The 16,541-nt window shown below is 50.6% G+C and overlaps 1 protein-coding gene across 1 annotated transcript; it reads right to left on the bottom strand.

Moving 5' to 3' along the window:
* Positions 1–960: 960 nt before the first annotated feature.
* On the bottom strand, positions 961–6,019 carry ADRA2A (adrenoceptor alpha 2A). The gene has a single exon (XM_039482471.1). The coding sequence runs from the start codon at positions 5,270–5,272 to the stop codon at positions 3,932–3,934; it is 1,341 nt and encodes a 446-aa protein (XP_039338405.1). The 5' UTR covers positions 5,273–6,019; the 3' UTR covers positions 961–3,931.
* Between the last annotated feature and the right edge of the window lie 10,522 nt (positions 6,020–16,541).

Raw genomic sequence — 16,541 nt, 5'->3', positions numbered from 1 at the left:
CATGGCATCTCTCCGAACAGTCCTGGACACTAGCACCTGACAACATTGCAAGGCCTGTTTCTCTGACAGCACCAACCCCACCTGCTGCTTGAGACTGTGGGTATGTCTACACTGAACCACAGGGTACGTCCCACTCTCCTCCTCGGGCAAAGCAATGACATGCAGCCTCTTACCTAGGGCTCACTAGGATTCAAACCTTCTCTGCTGTTGATTAGCAGACACAGGGTGTGACTGCAGCACTAGCTGGGATACCTGAGCTAATCTTAGCTGGCTCGGGTACCAACTAGTGAAGCTGTGACAGCAGAGACTTCAGTGTGGGCTGTAAAAATCCCCATGGGACCCCAGGGAATTACTCACAGAGCTGGCCTGCCCCGAAGTCCGTGCTGCTGCAGCTGCCCTGGTCCAGCCCTACCAATTGCTACCACTGGTCAACACCTTGGTTGCCTCTGGGTCGTATTATTTAGGGAAGGGAAGATAAAAGGCGATCAGGGTTATCAGAGCAGTGGGGCAAACTAATGTCAACCCCTCCCCCAGCAACTTCTCCAGCTCCCAGCCCCCTCCCCAACTTCTCCAGCTCCAGCAGCTCAACCAAGCCATTCTGGGTGGGCTCAATAGCTGTGCCCAGCCAGTGATTTAGTTTGCCTGACAGCCCTGGAAATGCTCTTTCCCCCTGGGATGAGACGGTTCATAGTGGGGAAGCTGATATCTCCCATATAAAAGGAACAGTAGATGCTACAGCAGTTCAGTAACATCAGGACAGGGTTTTGATCACTGGGATTTTCATTTTACACAGGACTTTTGCAGGCATCACTGCTACCTGTTTTCTCCCTGGATCCACACCCCCATATCATTGGCATACCTACCTGTCCTTATTCCTTCGCCATTGCCCCCCCCCCCCGCCCTTCCTTCCCTCTGCCTCTCCAGAGATTCACCTCACGCTGAAAGTGGGGCATTAAGAATTTGAAAATTGCACTTCAGCTCTTCCTCTCTCCAGCTTTATTCCAGTTTGGGGGCTTACCAAGGAAAACTGAGTCTTCACCGGGCGGAGGGAGCTGCGTTCCCTAGAGCAGCAGGGCCCCAAAGCTCATCAGTGATTCATTCACAAAGCCACGTTAGCCACTCTATGTTCTTTTGTTTGCTTTCCTTATTTTTATAAGACAAACTATGAAGCCAAGTTAGGAATGATTTGGGGGTTCCTATACTGAGGCCCTGGCTTTCAGAAGCGTGCTGCACCCAAACTCCCGCTGACAGCAATGGAAACTGTAGCTGTTCAACACCTCTGAAAACCAGGCTCCTTTCAGAAGGCTCAGGTTGAGCACCCAAAAACAGACAGCTGAAATCAGTAGCCACTTTTCAAATTGGCAATTTTGAGGACCCCTGATGGTGCAAACACTCATGCACATATTTAACTATAAGCAGGTGAGTAGCCCCAGTGACTCCATGTGAGCAAAGCAAAGTACATGCGTAAATTTTTGCCAGATTGGTGCCTTAAAACAGCAATCACTTTGGGGCAGAGATTGTGCAAGGTCCTGTACAAACGTAAATGACAATGCTTAATTCTGATTGAGTTGTCTGAGTGTTACTGTGATACAGATAATAACACATCATGTTAAACCAGGGAAAGATGTTCTTTCATTTTTTCTTGACTCTGGGAAAAGGTCAAGGTTTACCAGAGTCACTTTTATATGCACATCAGCCTGCTCCCAAGAGACTTGAAACAAACAAAATCTCTTTGGGAAGAGTTGTCTTTTATAAACATGAAATGCAATTCAGCTAAACCCAACAGTTATAATCTCCCCTGCTCTTATCATTTCTAGTTGTGTTTATGACCTAATTATTTAGCATCCTGGCTGTTTGTAAATACTGCACCACACAGCTATTTCTACTGAGAGGGGAAAAGGTATTGATAAGCTAACCAAGCAAATCTCACTGTGTAACCCTAAATCCAGTTCTTTAAGAAGCACATGAATGCTCTTACTGCAGCATGAGAAAAGAAAGCAGCGTATCAAGGACTCATTATGTCACTGCACAATGAACTAAACCATTGTTTAGCATTAGGTATAGCAATGCCTTTTGGAAAACACAAGTGACTCTTCTGATGACACCATTTACGGAGCCTAAGCCTGCAGCTGATGTAGAGTTTTGAAACTTGTGAACTGTTGAAAGTACTGATAACAGAATATTCATTCAAGTTTATTTCACATGTAATCTGTAAACTTTTTTATTTAATAAAAATCCATTATAGCAACTGCTGCCAACTTTTTATTTTTAAAGGTAAAGGAAATTTTGCTTTTTTTCTCACCTCTCAAGGATTCAGCTTTGAAAACTTATGTGGATGTAAACATTGGTGTCCAACTCCCATAATTTGCCATGGGACCTTTGGAGTTAAATACATCAAAAAGAGTAAAAGGAATGAAACACTCTTGGAAATAAAAAGCTCTCTTTCTCCTTTAAGTCTGCTACAGTACATTTGACAGCTGCTGTCCAGTCAAATTCAGTTTACAATGGGGTAATTTAAACAAACGTTTCGTATTCCACATCGTTTCTGTGACCTGTCAATATTTAAATGAAGCTGTTGTTATAATGTTAAAAGGTTTCCCCACAGTTTATTGTGAATGGCAAAGAAGTTTTTCCTTTTTAATATTCTTCAGGAAGTTTTCCTCATGGCACAAGGATGTTAGGTTTGTTTATAATAGATACTTCTGAAAAGGTGGTATTTTAATATTAACTCTTTCCCATTCCAATATAATGATATTTACACTTTAATAAAAAAAAGGATAATTACACCATAAAATATAGGAGAAACTGTATTTCCTGTTTTAAAGGGTTGTCCTGTATAAGATTCAGATAAAAAAAATGGACAGTTCACCAGTCTCCACTGAAGATAAAACTAGAAAATTAAAAATTTAAATCTTATCAGGTTACTCAAAAAGGCAGAATTGCTTTTGTGCATGAAACCCGGTTTCTTGTGCAGGAAACCCAGCAGGAATTAAAACGTCAAAAATCAATACAAATCAGATAACATGATATATGTAACCCTGATATTTACTTTAAAAAAATGTTATCTATTTACAATCAGGGGTGGGGAAAACAAGTTAGCATTGAACAGATTTCCAGGCTGTAAGGTAAGGGGATATTACTTTCTATTAACTCTTTAAGAACTTGATTGCTCTCGAGCATCACATTGCAAGCAAAATGAGCTCATTGTTCTCAATCTTTTGGATCATTTCTGATTGCATTGTGAAACTGTTCGGGTTCTTTTTTCCCCCCAGTTAGGAATGTTACCTTTTCAGCAGTACTAAATAATAGGGAGCCAACAAGGAAACAGAATCACATACATAAAAAAAATCCTCCAATCTGGTCAGGTCTGCACTTACAAGCTTTACGGACAAAACCCAATAGCACATTGGAAATCTTGGTAATACTATCAAACCGCAGGGTTGATGAGATGGCTCCAATTGTTTTTATGCTTCAAGTTGTCAAGACTATTTAAAGCATTCTTAGTTTCAAAGCTGACTGCCTTACAAAAATTAAGACAGATCTCAGGGATGGAATACTGTATTTTTACAAGGAGTTTAAAGTTAATTACACATCCAAAAAAATAGCTTATGTGGGCCTGTATATTTTCTCTTTGTTGTTGATTTCTGAATTTCATTTAAGTTTTTAAAGAGTTAAGCTTATAAGTCATGAACCCATCCAAAGCCAGAAATGATCCACTCGCAAACCCAAATGCTGAGGCTGTGTGTTTCCCTTGTTTGCTTTGTTGTTGTTGCTTGGTGTTTTAATAGTTTCATCTCCGTTTTTAAAGGGGTCCCACCTGCACGTCAGAGGAAACTATTCACTTGCAAATCCAGCCCAAGGCAGGTGTGCATCACCCTCACATGGGAGAGCCTTTAGTCACCAGTCATGCTGACAGAGAAGGGTCTGTTCATCAAACAATCCTTTTCCTGTCTATTCTGCAGAGGATCTTTTTGAAGGCCCTCCTGAAGTCCTGGTTGAAGATGGTGTAGATGACAGGGTTCAGAGAGCTGTTGCAGTAACCAAACCAGAAGAAGAACTTGAAGAGGGTGTCCGGCACGGAGCAGCTCTTGCAGACAGCGGTGAGTGTGTAGGTGAAGAAAAAGGGAAACCAGCATACGACAAAGACCCCGATCACCACTGCCAGCACGAAGGTAAAGCGCTTCTCCCGGTTCTGCCTGCCCCGCCACCGGGACGCTTTGGCATTCCTCTCCTCCTCCATCCTCCTGGGCAAGCTGTCCCCAGGCTTGATCTGGCTCAATTTGGTCTTGCCCTTGCCTCTCTGGGGCCTCCCCTGCTTCCTGCACTGGTGGTTCTCATTGTGGTCCGAGGAGGAAGTCTCCTCCATGTCTATGCCATTTAGCTCCCTCTCCTGCCCTCCTTCCCCTCCTCCTCCCTCCATCACCTTCTCCCCATTGAGCTTGGTTGCTGCTGGCAGCTCCTCCTTGTCTGCCAAGCCATTTTGCCTCTTATTGGGGTGTTCTCCTCTCTTGCCGGGGGGCACCCTGGTTCTCCTCTTGGCAATCTGATAGATACGTATATAGACCAGGATCATGATGAGGCAGGGGGCGAAGAAGGAGCCGATGCAGGAGGAGATGATGTACCACTTCTCATTGTTGATCTTGCACCCAGCGGCCCGCTGGTCAGCCTGCTGCCCGTTCTTCTTCTCAATGGAGATGAGGGGCGGGAATGAGATGACGGCCGAGATGACCCAGACGATGAAGATGATGCACTTGATGCGGCGCGGTGTGCGCTTGAGGTTATACTCGATGGCCTGGGTGATGGACCAGTAGCGGTCCAGGCTGATGGCGCACAGGTGCACGATGGAGGAGGTGCAGAATAGCACGTCCAAGGCCAGGTAGATCTCGCACCAGACCTTGCCAAAGTACCAGTAGCCCATCACCTCGTTGGCCAGTGAGAAAGGGATGACCAGCGTGGCCACCAGGATGTCAGCTGAGGCCAGGGAGACCAGGAAGAGGTTCTGGGGAGCCTTGAGCCCACGGCTGGTGAAGATGGCAATGATGACCAGCACGTTGCCGAAGATGGTGAAGAGCATGAGCAGCCCGGCCAGGCTGATGAGGGTGAGAGTGGTGTGGAGAGGGTAAGGGGTACCTCCTCTCGGCCCGGCCTCACTCTCATTCAGGCTCCCGTTGCTGCCAGGAGGCGGGTAACCCTCCTCTTCCAGCTGGTGCTGGTACTCCATGGAAGAGAAGAAGCGCCCCCTCTCCGTGAACGGGTTCTCCAGGTTAAACATCAAACCCAGCTGCCCGTGCTCCCTGCTAGGAGTCACCCAGAAACTCGGGGGCCGGCTGCTGCACCTGGCAGGTCTGTAGCCTCCTGCCAGCGGAGCTAGTGGCAAAGCTTAATTCAATCAGCAGCAGCAGCCGCCTCTAGCTCCCATGACTTCTGTTTACTAGAGCGACAGAAGGGGGGGGGGAGGGAAGGGCAGCGTCTCTGTCCTTTGTTTTGTTTGGGTCTTTTATAAGCAGCAAGCCGCTGATCCTCCCTCCCCGTGTCGAAGTCTACTTCATTTCCAGCCGGCTTGCGGGGGGCCAGATGCTTTTCCCCCGGGCTCCACGCCCAGCGCGGGTTCTGCAGGCCTGCGAAGAGTTCCTAGTTACTGTTCAAGGCTCCGAAATAAAGTTCATCTTACCTGTGCGGAGAGGGCAGGCGGGGAAGGGTCGGACATGTTAATCAGAGGGTCCAGCTAAGGGGGCTTGTCCAGGTGGAAGCGATTGGCTGGATCTTCCCCCCACCAGCGTCCAGCAGGAAAGCAAGTCCGAGCAATCAAAGGGGCTGAGTGTGCGCGGCCAGGAGGGGACAGAACTTGCGGGGGTCTGGGCGGTGTCGCTGTCGCTGTCCCACCGGCTGCGGGCGGCTCGGAGCAGGAGCAGCAGCAGCAGCAGCAGGTCCCCCGGCAGCCGTCGCTGGCCGGAGCCCGGGCAGTTCGGGGCTGCGCTCAGCTGGAGCCGGAGCGCGCGGGGGTCTGGAGCCGCGTCTGCCGCCGCCGCCGCCGCCGCTCTGCCTCCCTCGCAGCGGCCTCGCTTTATAGCCCCAGGATCAATCCGGAGCTGCGGAGCAGCCGGCGTCAGCCCCACGTGGGGAGCTGCCCTCCCCGCGCGGGTACACACAGCCTCCCTGGTCACCACAAACACACCACACCACACACACTCCCTGGTCACCCCTCACAAACACACACACACACAGCCTCCCTGGTCACCACAAACACACCACACCACACACACTCCCTGGTCATCCCTCACAAACACACACACACACCACACACACAGCCTGCCTGGTCACCACAAACACATCACACCACACACAGACTCCCTGGTCACCCCTCACAAACACACACACACAAACACACCACACACACACACTCCCTGGTCACCCCTCACAAACACACCACACACACACACTCCCTGTTCACCCCTCACAAACACACACACACCACACACACAGCCTCCCTGGTCACCACAAACACACCACACCACACACACACTCCCTGATCACCCCTCACAAACACACACAGACACCACACACACAGCTTCCCTGGTCACCACACACACACACCTCACACACAGCCCTCCCAGTCACCACACACACAGCCCTCCCTGGTCACCACACACACACACACACACACACAAAACCCCACACACCCAAACACACCACACACAGCTCTCCCTGGTCTCCACACACACACACACACACACACACACACACAGCCCTCCCGGTCACGACGCACACACACACAGCCCTCCTTGGTCACCACACACACACCACACCAAACGCACCACACACAGACCCCTCCCTGGTCATCATCACACACAGCCCTCCCTGGTCACCACACCACACCACACACACACAGCACTCCCTGGTCTCTCTCTCTCACTCACACACACACACCACACACAGCCCTCCCTGGTCACCACACCACACACACAACCCCCCCCCCACAGCCCTCCCTGGTCACCACACCACACACACAACCCCCCCACACACACAGCCCTCCCTGGTCACCACACCACACACACAAACCCCACACACACAGCCCTCCCTGGTCACCACACCACACACACAGTCCTCCCTGGTCACCACTCACACACACACCACACCTCACACACAGCCCTCCCTGGTCTCTCTCTCTCTCTCTCTCTCTCTCTCACACACACACACACACACACACACACACCAAACACAAACACAGCCCTCCCTGGTCACCACACACATACACAAAGACACCTCCCCACCCACAGCCCTCCCTGGTCACCCCCCCACACACACACAGAGCCCTCCCTGGTGACCAACACACACACACACACAGCCCTCCTTCGTCACACACACACCCACACACCCCACACACACAGCCCTCCCTGGTCACCACTGCCCCAGAGACCTCCCTGGTCAGCACTCACCCCCCCACACACACACACAGCCTTCCCTGCTCAGCACTCACCCCCCCTACACACACACATCCCTCACTGGCCACCTCCCCCCCCACACACACACACAGAGAGCCCCCTGGTCACCCCTCACCCCTCACACACAGACACAGCCATCCCTGGTCACCACTCACACCACACACACACACACACACACACACACACACAGCCCTCCCTGGTAACCCCTCACACACCCTCCCCACACACAGCCTTCCCTGCTCACCACTCACCCCTACACACACACACAGCCCTCTCTGGCCACCCCCCCACACACACACACAGAGCCCCCTGGTCACCCCTCACTCCTCACACACAGACTCAGCCATCCCTGGTCACTACTCACACCACACACACACATACACACACACACACACACAGCCCTCCCTGGTAACCACTCACACACCCTCCCCCCCCACACACACAGCCGTCCCTGGTCACCACTAACCCCCCTACACACACACACAACCCTCTTTGGTCACCACTCACACACACACACACACAGCCATCCCTGGTCTCACCACTCACACACACACCACACACACAGCCCTCCCTGGCCACCTCCCAGCCCTCCCTGGTCACCAGTCTCTCTCTCTCTCTCTCACACACACACACACACACACACCTCCCTCACTGGTCACACACACACACACACACACACACACACACCTCCCTTGTCACCATTAACACCCACAGACCCATCCCTGGTCACCATTCACACACACGCATCCCACACACAGACATGTTCCTGGCCACCATTCACACCCACACACCCCTTGTTGGACTAAAGTAATAATTGGTACACTTATATTATGGGAAAGTGTGAGAAGTTCAGACCCTGGCTTTGGCCTGACCCCTAGAAAGAAATATGCCTCTCAAGCAGGCTGAATCTGTGCTGACTGAAATATGCCGGTCAGTTTACAAGGGCTGTGTTCCGTGTAAAACCACACCCCAAGACAAAAAGTCTGTTCTAAAGTGATAAGATTACCGCAGTTTCCCTGAGCCCAGGAAGATTTGTTAAACACCCCCCCACCCCCCGCCCTTGTGTTCTTAGCTTGTTTGTTTTCTTTTCATGTGTAGCAAGTGGTATGAATAGGCTTATTGAAGGCTGTCATGTCCCCAATGATTTTAGAGTGGTTATGTTAATGAATGAATAGGTAGTAAAATGTAGATGTAATAGAATATACGTTAAGTGAAACAGAGTGTGATTGCGGTCCTGTGATTGAATGGGTACTAAAAGGTTGAGGCTCCAGTCTTAGGATACCTAGGACTGTTTGGCTGAAGAATGCGCTGGGTTGGGGTGGTGAACAGGCCACCCGAATCCACCCCCAACCGCCCCAAGGACAGGGAGGCCAAGAACCAAAGAAGAAGATAACAACAAACCATCATTGCTGTGCCAGCTGCGTGATTGACTATCACTTCCAATGTGAGAACAGCATGAGGAGGCAAACCCCATGGACTTGTATGAGTATGAACACCTATAAAGACAGACCCAAAAGCCTGAGGACTCTGGGTCTGGTTCTGCAACCAATTTCCAGGAGCCTCAGATGCGCATCTGACAAGGCCCGGCTCCATTCTCATGTCCAGGCCACCTGCCCAGTGACTTGGCACAAGCAACTCCTATGCTGGTAATTATAAGAACAACTTTGCAGAACTTGTGTGTGTATGAATGAATTGTGTGAGCAAATGGAATGTTATAGCTAGAACTGCTTGCTTACTCCGAGTCTCTCTGTATTCACAAGAAATGCAGCCTATTGCCTTATCCCCCTCACTAAGATCCTGCCAGTTTTCATTTTCTAAGTATAACACCCTCCCTGGTCACCACTCACACACACACACGTCCCTGATCACCATTCACACTCACACACACACACATCTCTCCATGGTCATCATTCACACACACTCACATACACTCATCTCTGGTCACCACTCACACTCACACACTTGTCCCTCACTAGCATTCACACACACACACACACACACCCTCTGTTCACCATTCAGATTCTCTCTCTCTCTCTCTCTCACTCTCGCTCAGTCTCACACACACACACACCAGTCCCTGGTCACCATTAACACTAACACACACACACACACACACACACGTGTCCCTGGTTACCATTCACACCCACTCACCCTGCCCTACTCCCGCTCCATTCAGCCCCTTCACACACAGTGTTACATCTCTGCCCCCCGCCCCCCCGACACCCCTCCAAAGCGCCACCATCGCTCGTCCCAGACACCTACTGCCCCCGCCCTGCCCCCACTACAGCTACAGCCCCTGCCCGGGCACTTCCCCACCAGCCCAAAGCCGGGGTGCGCCCCGAGTCCCCTAGGGCCGCCGGCAGACAGCCCCGTGAGGAGAGGTGCTACCCGCCTGCAGAGGGGTGGCTGGGTGGGGAATACCGGAGGGGGCGGAGAGGCGCTGGGGGTCATTCATCACCTGTTTAGGAGTGTGTGCTGGGGGCTGTTCATCCCGCATGTGTGCACGTGTGCTGGGTGGCGGGGGGGGGGGTGCGTGTGCACGCGCCCGCTGTGGATTCTTAATTGTGTGTGTGTGTGTATGTGTGTGTCATGTGCAAGCGCCAGAGAGCGCTGGAAGGGTTGTAAAGTGTGTCCGCGCGAGAGAGCAGGGAGATGATTAATCCTGTTGGGATGAGGGCCCACTGGAAATTGTTAATCCCATTTGTGTTGGGGGCAGAGGCGCTGCTCTCTTGTGTCTGTGCTAGGGATTGTTGATCTCCAGTGGGGGGTGCACGTGTTGAGAGCCTGTGTGAGGGTCCGGTGGGGTGGGGTGCTCGCCTGTGTCAGTGCTGAAGGGTGTTGATCCCTGTGTGTGTTGGGTGGTGGTGTTGAGATCCTGTGGGGATTGGGGGGTAAGGTGCTCGCCTGTGTCTGTGCTGAGGGGTGTTGAGCCCTGTGTGTGTCGGGTGGGGGTGTTGCCCATCTCTCCGTGGGGGGGTAGCAGAAGGAGGCTACAGGGGTGAGGCTGTTACACCCCCCCGCAATGAGCAGCACTTTCCCGAGGGGCTCAGGCAGGTGTTTCACCCCAGGGCAGGTGCCACCATCACTTCCTTTTTTTAACCATGTACAGCAAGGAGCTGGAGAACAAACGGGCTCCCAGCCAGAGCCCACCTCTCGCTGTGTCTGCCACCACCCTTTTGCCAGGCAGGCAACCTGGTGTGCCCTGCAGGGCTGGTTTATGCAGCTGTCATGCTGTGAAAGCAGCTTTTACAATGTGGGGAACTGGCAGCATTTCTCAGGTGCTGCCTGATGGCACTAGATGATTCCACTCAGATGCCCAGGGATAGCAGGTGTGAGAAGCTGCTTTGCACCAACCACTACCCCGGGAGGTTGTGTGGGGGGAGAGAATTTTACTCTGGAGTATTTGCTCTGTGTAGTGATGTGTGGGCGAGCTTGGGTAATGCATGTAGATTGCAAACTGTGCAGGTCTTGGGTTAGCCACCAAGTACAGTCCCAGCCCAGCTACTTACTGGGGAGGCTAGACCCAGCAAAGCAAGTGTGTCTGTCTCCTGGCCCTGGGATTTATGAGCACTGGCCTGCTAAACCCAGGGTTGTGAGTTCAATCCTGGAGGGGGCCATTTAGGGATCTGGGGCAAAAATCTGTCTGGGGGTGGGTCCTGCTTTTTGGTGCTACAGTAATACAAATAATTACCAATAATAGTCATTGTTTCCATAGGTGCTGGCAGTAGGGTTGCTGGAGGTGCTGCCACACCCACGGCCTGGAAGTCGTTTCCATCATAGACAGGGTTTATGCTTTGGTTCAAGCACCCCCACAATACAAGTTGTTCCAGCATCCCTGATTGTTTCAGTGACTTCTTATGAACAAGTTTAATTAACAAGGCACATGGAACCAAAGGATGGAGATTCATGTTAGGCTCCTTCCTTCTGTTTAATCCAGCAGAGGTTGCTGATGGGAGGATGTCAGAGGTGAGATGGGATGGAAATCAGCTTTTAAACTAAAGAGTCCAGCATGCCCGACAAATCCTGGCTAGAGCAATACTCATCCAGATGGTGCTGATTGCCCAGGGGACACAGGGCTGGAGGAGAACTTACAGAAGATAAGAACGGCCAGACTGGGTCAGACCAATGGTCTATCTAGCCCAGTATCCTGTCTGCCGCCAGTGGCCAATGCCAGGTGCTTCAAAGGGAGTGAACAGAACAGTGCAGTTTAGTTTGGTTTGGTTTTTAAAGGACTCCAGCATAGCTTGTGTTGAATTAGTGCATGTGTATTCCAGATACTGGGTATTGTGTAAGCAGCGCTGGGCTGACTTGAGCAAGGCAGCACCAAGGACAGAGTGAGGGTGCAGTGGCACCTACTGGCCCCTTATGTTATTGTAGGTACAATTTCAGCATTTTTTTTTTAATAAGGCTAAATCCCAGCTAACCTGCAACCTGAGGAAACTCTGATTTCTGATTTTTTTTTGTACCATGGGGATGTAATAACTGTAAGCTTTATATTTCTGCAGAGCAGGTGCAGAGCAAAAACTTCTACCTCTAAGAATTTCAGTGAAAGGTGGGAGACTCAATTCCTTTGAGGATCTGGGCTTAGAGATTAAAGTTTCTAGTTCACATGTATGTGTAATATTCAAGAGGGAAGAGAACTTCAAAAAGCAATAGAGATGTGAACTTAGGCTGCATCTATCTCTCTCATTTTGGTGGGTGACCAGAGCAACATTATGACTTTCTCAGCCGTAAATGAAAACGCCTTCAGATTATCATTATTTGCACTAATTTAAAGAGTTTAGCCATCTCAGATAAGACAAAGGCCCCATTGTACTAGATACACACACACAAAGAGGCAGCTCCCTGCGCCAAAGAGCTTACAATCTAAATAGCTACGGCAAACAGAGAAAGTGAAGCTGGTCAGAACATTTTTGATGAAACATTTTGACATTAAAAATAGAATTTTACTGACGCTGAAACATTTCCGCTTCGTGGAGACATGTCGATTTGCAACAAAGTTTTCAACAAAAGGTTTCTAAGGTCCGGGGTGGACTCTCCAATCACTGCAGGAGAGCGAGACCTGCATGGAAAACCTGACTTTGTCAATCTGATAATGATTGTTTTGACACCATTCCATTTCACAAACACATTTGAGCGGTTTTTGTCTTCGCTCCAGTGGGAAGTATGATTATCCACATTCTCACAGATGGGGAACTGAAACCCAGAAAATTTAAGTGATTAGCTCATGGTCACACAGGAGATTTGTGACAGAGCAGAGTATTGAACCTAGTCTAGGCCCTTAACCACAGTTCACGTAATTTCCTACAAACAGAGATGCTATTGCTGGCATGGTGCACAGTTGCACAAGTGTTGGTGGTGCATTACAAATAAAAATGCCTGCCACAAGGAACTTGCGATTTAAACAAAGCCATAACCCAGGAAAGGATGACAACAAATACAGGGAGAAGGAGTGAGCATGCGGAAGACCGCGCAGAAAGACCAGAAGATACATTTATTGCTAAGCCCTGTGTTATTTTAAAAATTAATATATTCAAAGGTGGAATGTATTGATCTAGGCCTTCATATCATGCTCCTTGATTGATAAAGGAGGGTTGTGGAGGCCGATACTGATATCTTTCCACACCTTTATTATTATTTATTTGTAATACAGGAACACCTAAACGTGAGCATACAGTTCCATTTTACTAGGCAGTGTAGAAATACATAGTAAAAGACAGTCCATACCCCCAATATCTCATAGTATCAATAGATGTGATGGACAAGGTTTGAGAGAAAGGGGAAATTGTGCCATTTTACAGATGGGGAAAACAAGGTGCAGTGTTTTGGTTCTGTTTTTTTTTTTCCAAGTGACTTGCCCTAGCCACACAGGAAGGCCGGCTGAGATTCTGTGAAGCGTTTCCTGAGCAACACACCACAGAAGGCACAGCCTGGAGAGTTGGGAGCAAAGGTAGCTTTATGCCACCGGTGTGATGCCCAGATTCTGGGCTGCTGCAGAGGTCACAATCTCCAAAAATGTAACGTAGAGCAACTCCAGAAACTGCTCGAAGTGAAGCAGCCTCTCACCATAGCCAAGGGTCGACATTGCAGCCCGGAATCTCCATAAGGGCCCAGCCTTCCTTCCCTGACATGTGCCATCCTGGCACAACCCGCCCAGTGGGGCTTGCCAGTGGGTGGGGAGGGATGGCATCATGGGGAGCTATCAGCTGATCTAGGATCTAGTGGGGCAAGAGCACGGCCCAGACTCAATCCCTCTGGCTTTAGAGCTCTGCTATTAACTCAGTGGATCTTCCCCCACCCCGGAAAAAGCAACAATGACCTCCCAGGAAGCATGTCCAGGCCCAGCTGTGTTGCACAGAGCTGTCAGTCCTCTGGTCCAAGTGCACGCAAGTGACTCAGAGCCAGGAACAGTTCCTCCATCCCTGCCCTTTTTAGTTGTTCATTTCATCCTGTTCAGATTGATTTAGTGCCGCTCTGCTAGCGATACTGCGTAATGCAGCTTTAATTGAATTGACATGCTGAACACATGGGACAGTGAATCCATTTCCTTTGTGATGCCCAGGCAACACTGGAGTCCTTTCCCTAGACCACGCACAAGCGTCATAAATCACACCCCTCACTGCCGCATGGGAACATGGGGGTGAAATTCCGAAAGGGCGAGATTTTGACAGCAATAGCTTCCAAAAGAAGGCAAAGGAAATCCCATCACGTGGGACGATGCAAACACCAGGAAGTGAACGCTGGGGAACTAAGGCCACATTCACAATTTAACTTAGGAACCTAATGCCCATTGGGTCACGGTGTCCTAGACATAAAGCCATAGGTGCCGACTCCGTGGGTGCTCCGGGGCTGGAGCACCCACAGGGAAAAATTGGTGGGTGCTCATGCAGCTCCCCATCAGCTCTCCCATAGTCCCCCAGTGTTTACCATCCACTGGCAGCCCTGCTGATCAACGCCTGCCCCCCTTCCCCACTGCGATCAGCTGCTTTGCGGCATGCAGAAGGCTTTGGGAGGGAGAGGAGGGGAGAGCGAGGGCACAAGGCGCTGGGGGGAGGGGGTGGAACTGGGTGGGAAGAAGCGGGGCAAGGGCAGGGCCTTGGAAGAAGGGGTGGAGTGGGGGCAGGGCCTGGGGCATAGACGGGGGTCAAGCATCATTGGAAAGTCGGCGCCTTTTCATAAAGCTGAAGACCAGAAGGTACCACCAAATTGGCTAGTCTGACTTCCGGCATATCATCCCGCACCCGCACACTAAGCCTGAGTGCCCTTGTGAATCTGGGCCAAAGTGCGCAACTGGGAATCTCCCAGCACTTGCAGGGAGATGGCCTAGGCCACCTGCTAATATCAGTGATTCAATGGGACTTAAACATTACTGCTACTAATCGACTGGCAGGCACAGCGATTCGCACACAGTAGTCCAGGCACTAGCTAGCCTTGCAGGTAGCGAGCCTTAAAGCATAATTTTCAGTGTCTTTTCGGGCCTGAAACTTGCTCAGTAAAGGCTGCGATTTTCAAAGGGGATGAGGCAGTTAGGTGCCCAACTCCCATAGATGTTCAAAGAGAATTGGGAGGCAGGGTCTAAGTCTCTGGGTATGGCTACACTGCACACGAAGCCCAGGCTCAGACTCCAGTTCCAGCCCAAGCCCTCGGTCTGTTCATACACAAATCAGTCTGACTCGGGTCAGCATGCAGGCCCTGTGTCCTAGCTAGGATCCAAGTCCCGCTGCAGTTCAGTTCCAAGCCTTGTCATTTGGCAGTGTGGACACAGCTCAAGCCGCAGAGCCGAGTCAGAAGGTCTGCCCTGTGGATGCATTAGCGTGACTGAGAGACCCAGGTCCAGCAACTGTAAGACCCAGGTTTACAATGCAGTGTGGATGCTCAAGCGCAGGCTTGGAAACATCGAATCCAGGAGCCTGGCTCCCACAGGTCTGGGCTAACTGCACCGTACACATACCCTTCGGTGCCACTGAAATTCCCAGCCTAATTTTTTTCCCATTAACTGCTGTTGTCTGAACCAGTTTTTCAATACAGTATGCACAGGGCCTGCTCTCATGAGATGGGCTCCCTCACCTCCCATCCAAACCAGAGATTAGCTTGACAACAAAGTCAGAGGATGAGCATAGGATTGAGGCCTGGGACACCAAGAGCTGCAAAGGCAGGTCTGTCTTTCTAAGAGCATGAACACAGTTAGCTGTTGTGAGCCCATCACCAACCAGTTGGCCTGATTCTCCTGCTAAAGTATTAGGAGTCGAAGGCTGAGTCGTACACCCCGAAGCAGTCATCTCCCCTCCACTTGCAATAAGAGCTCCGATTTGGTCTGTGAACTCACTATCTGGCAGTACAGAGGTAGGAAACTGCACATGGTGGAGGCTTCACGGGAATGCACAAGGTGTGGCCAGCCATAAAGGACAGTGGGGAGCAGGAGCTGTATGCAGCATGTTCCTATGGAAACGGGACAAAATTCAGTATCCAAGTGTCATGATGGTTATTAATCATGATGCTTTGCCCTTGAGCAGCACCTTCCTACTGACGATGTAAGTGAATTAAAACTCCTCTCTCTCCAGGGATGTGTCATAATCCCTGTTTAACACAGATGGAAACTGAGCCACAGAAAGATGAAGTGACTTGCCCAGATCTCTGGCCAAGCCAGGGATGGAGTCAGGAGACCTGAACTTTAGTCACATTTTTTTTCCACAGCCTCTGAGCAACACAGTTAATGTCAACCTAAATTTTAAGTGTAGACTAGGCCTCAGAGTGACATGGATGGATTTAAGCTGCCAGGGCCTGGATCCACAGCCTACAAACAGGGCCGACAAGACGGGGGGAAGCCGGTACAAATTACCAGGGCCCAGCGGTCCGGAAGGGGGCCCGGGGCCCCGCTTCATTGGCCCTGTTTAGCTGGTCCACCCTTGCTGGGGGGGGCCCGAAAAAAAATTTTCACCGGGGCCTGAACCCACTCTTGGTGGCCCTGCCTACAAAGCCCCAGGCTCACTGCTATCATGGAAGCCCTCGGTGCATGGAGAGCATGCAGTGGAGAAAGCACCTTGTGGATGCTATAAATAAGTTTCACCCTTCCACAGCCAGGGAGAATCAAAGACAAAA

This window comes from Mauremys reevesii, linkage group 7 (genome assembly GCF_016161935.1).
Source record: "Mauremys reevesii isolate NIE-2019 linkage group 7, ASM1616193v1, whole genome shotgun sequence".
NCBI classification, from domain to species: Eukaryota; Metazoa; Chordata; order Testudines; family Geoemydidae; genus Mauremys; species Mauremys reevesii.
Note: the sequence above shows the minus strand (reverse complement) of the source record. Positions and strands in the feature narration are given on the sequence as shown.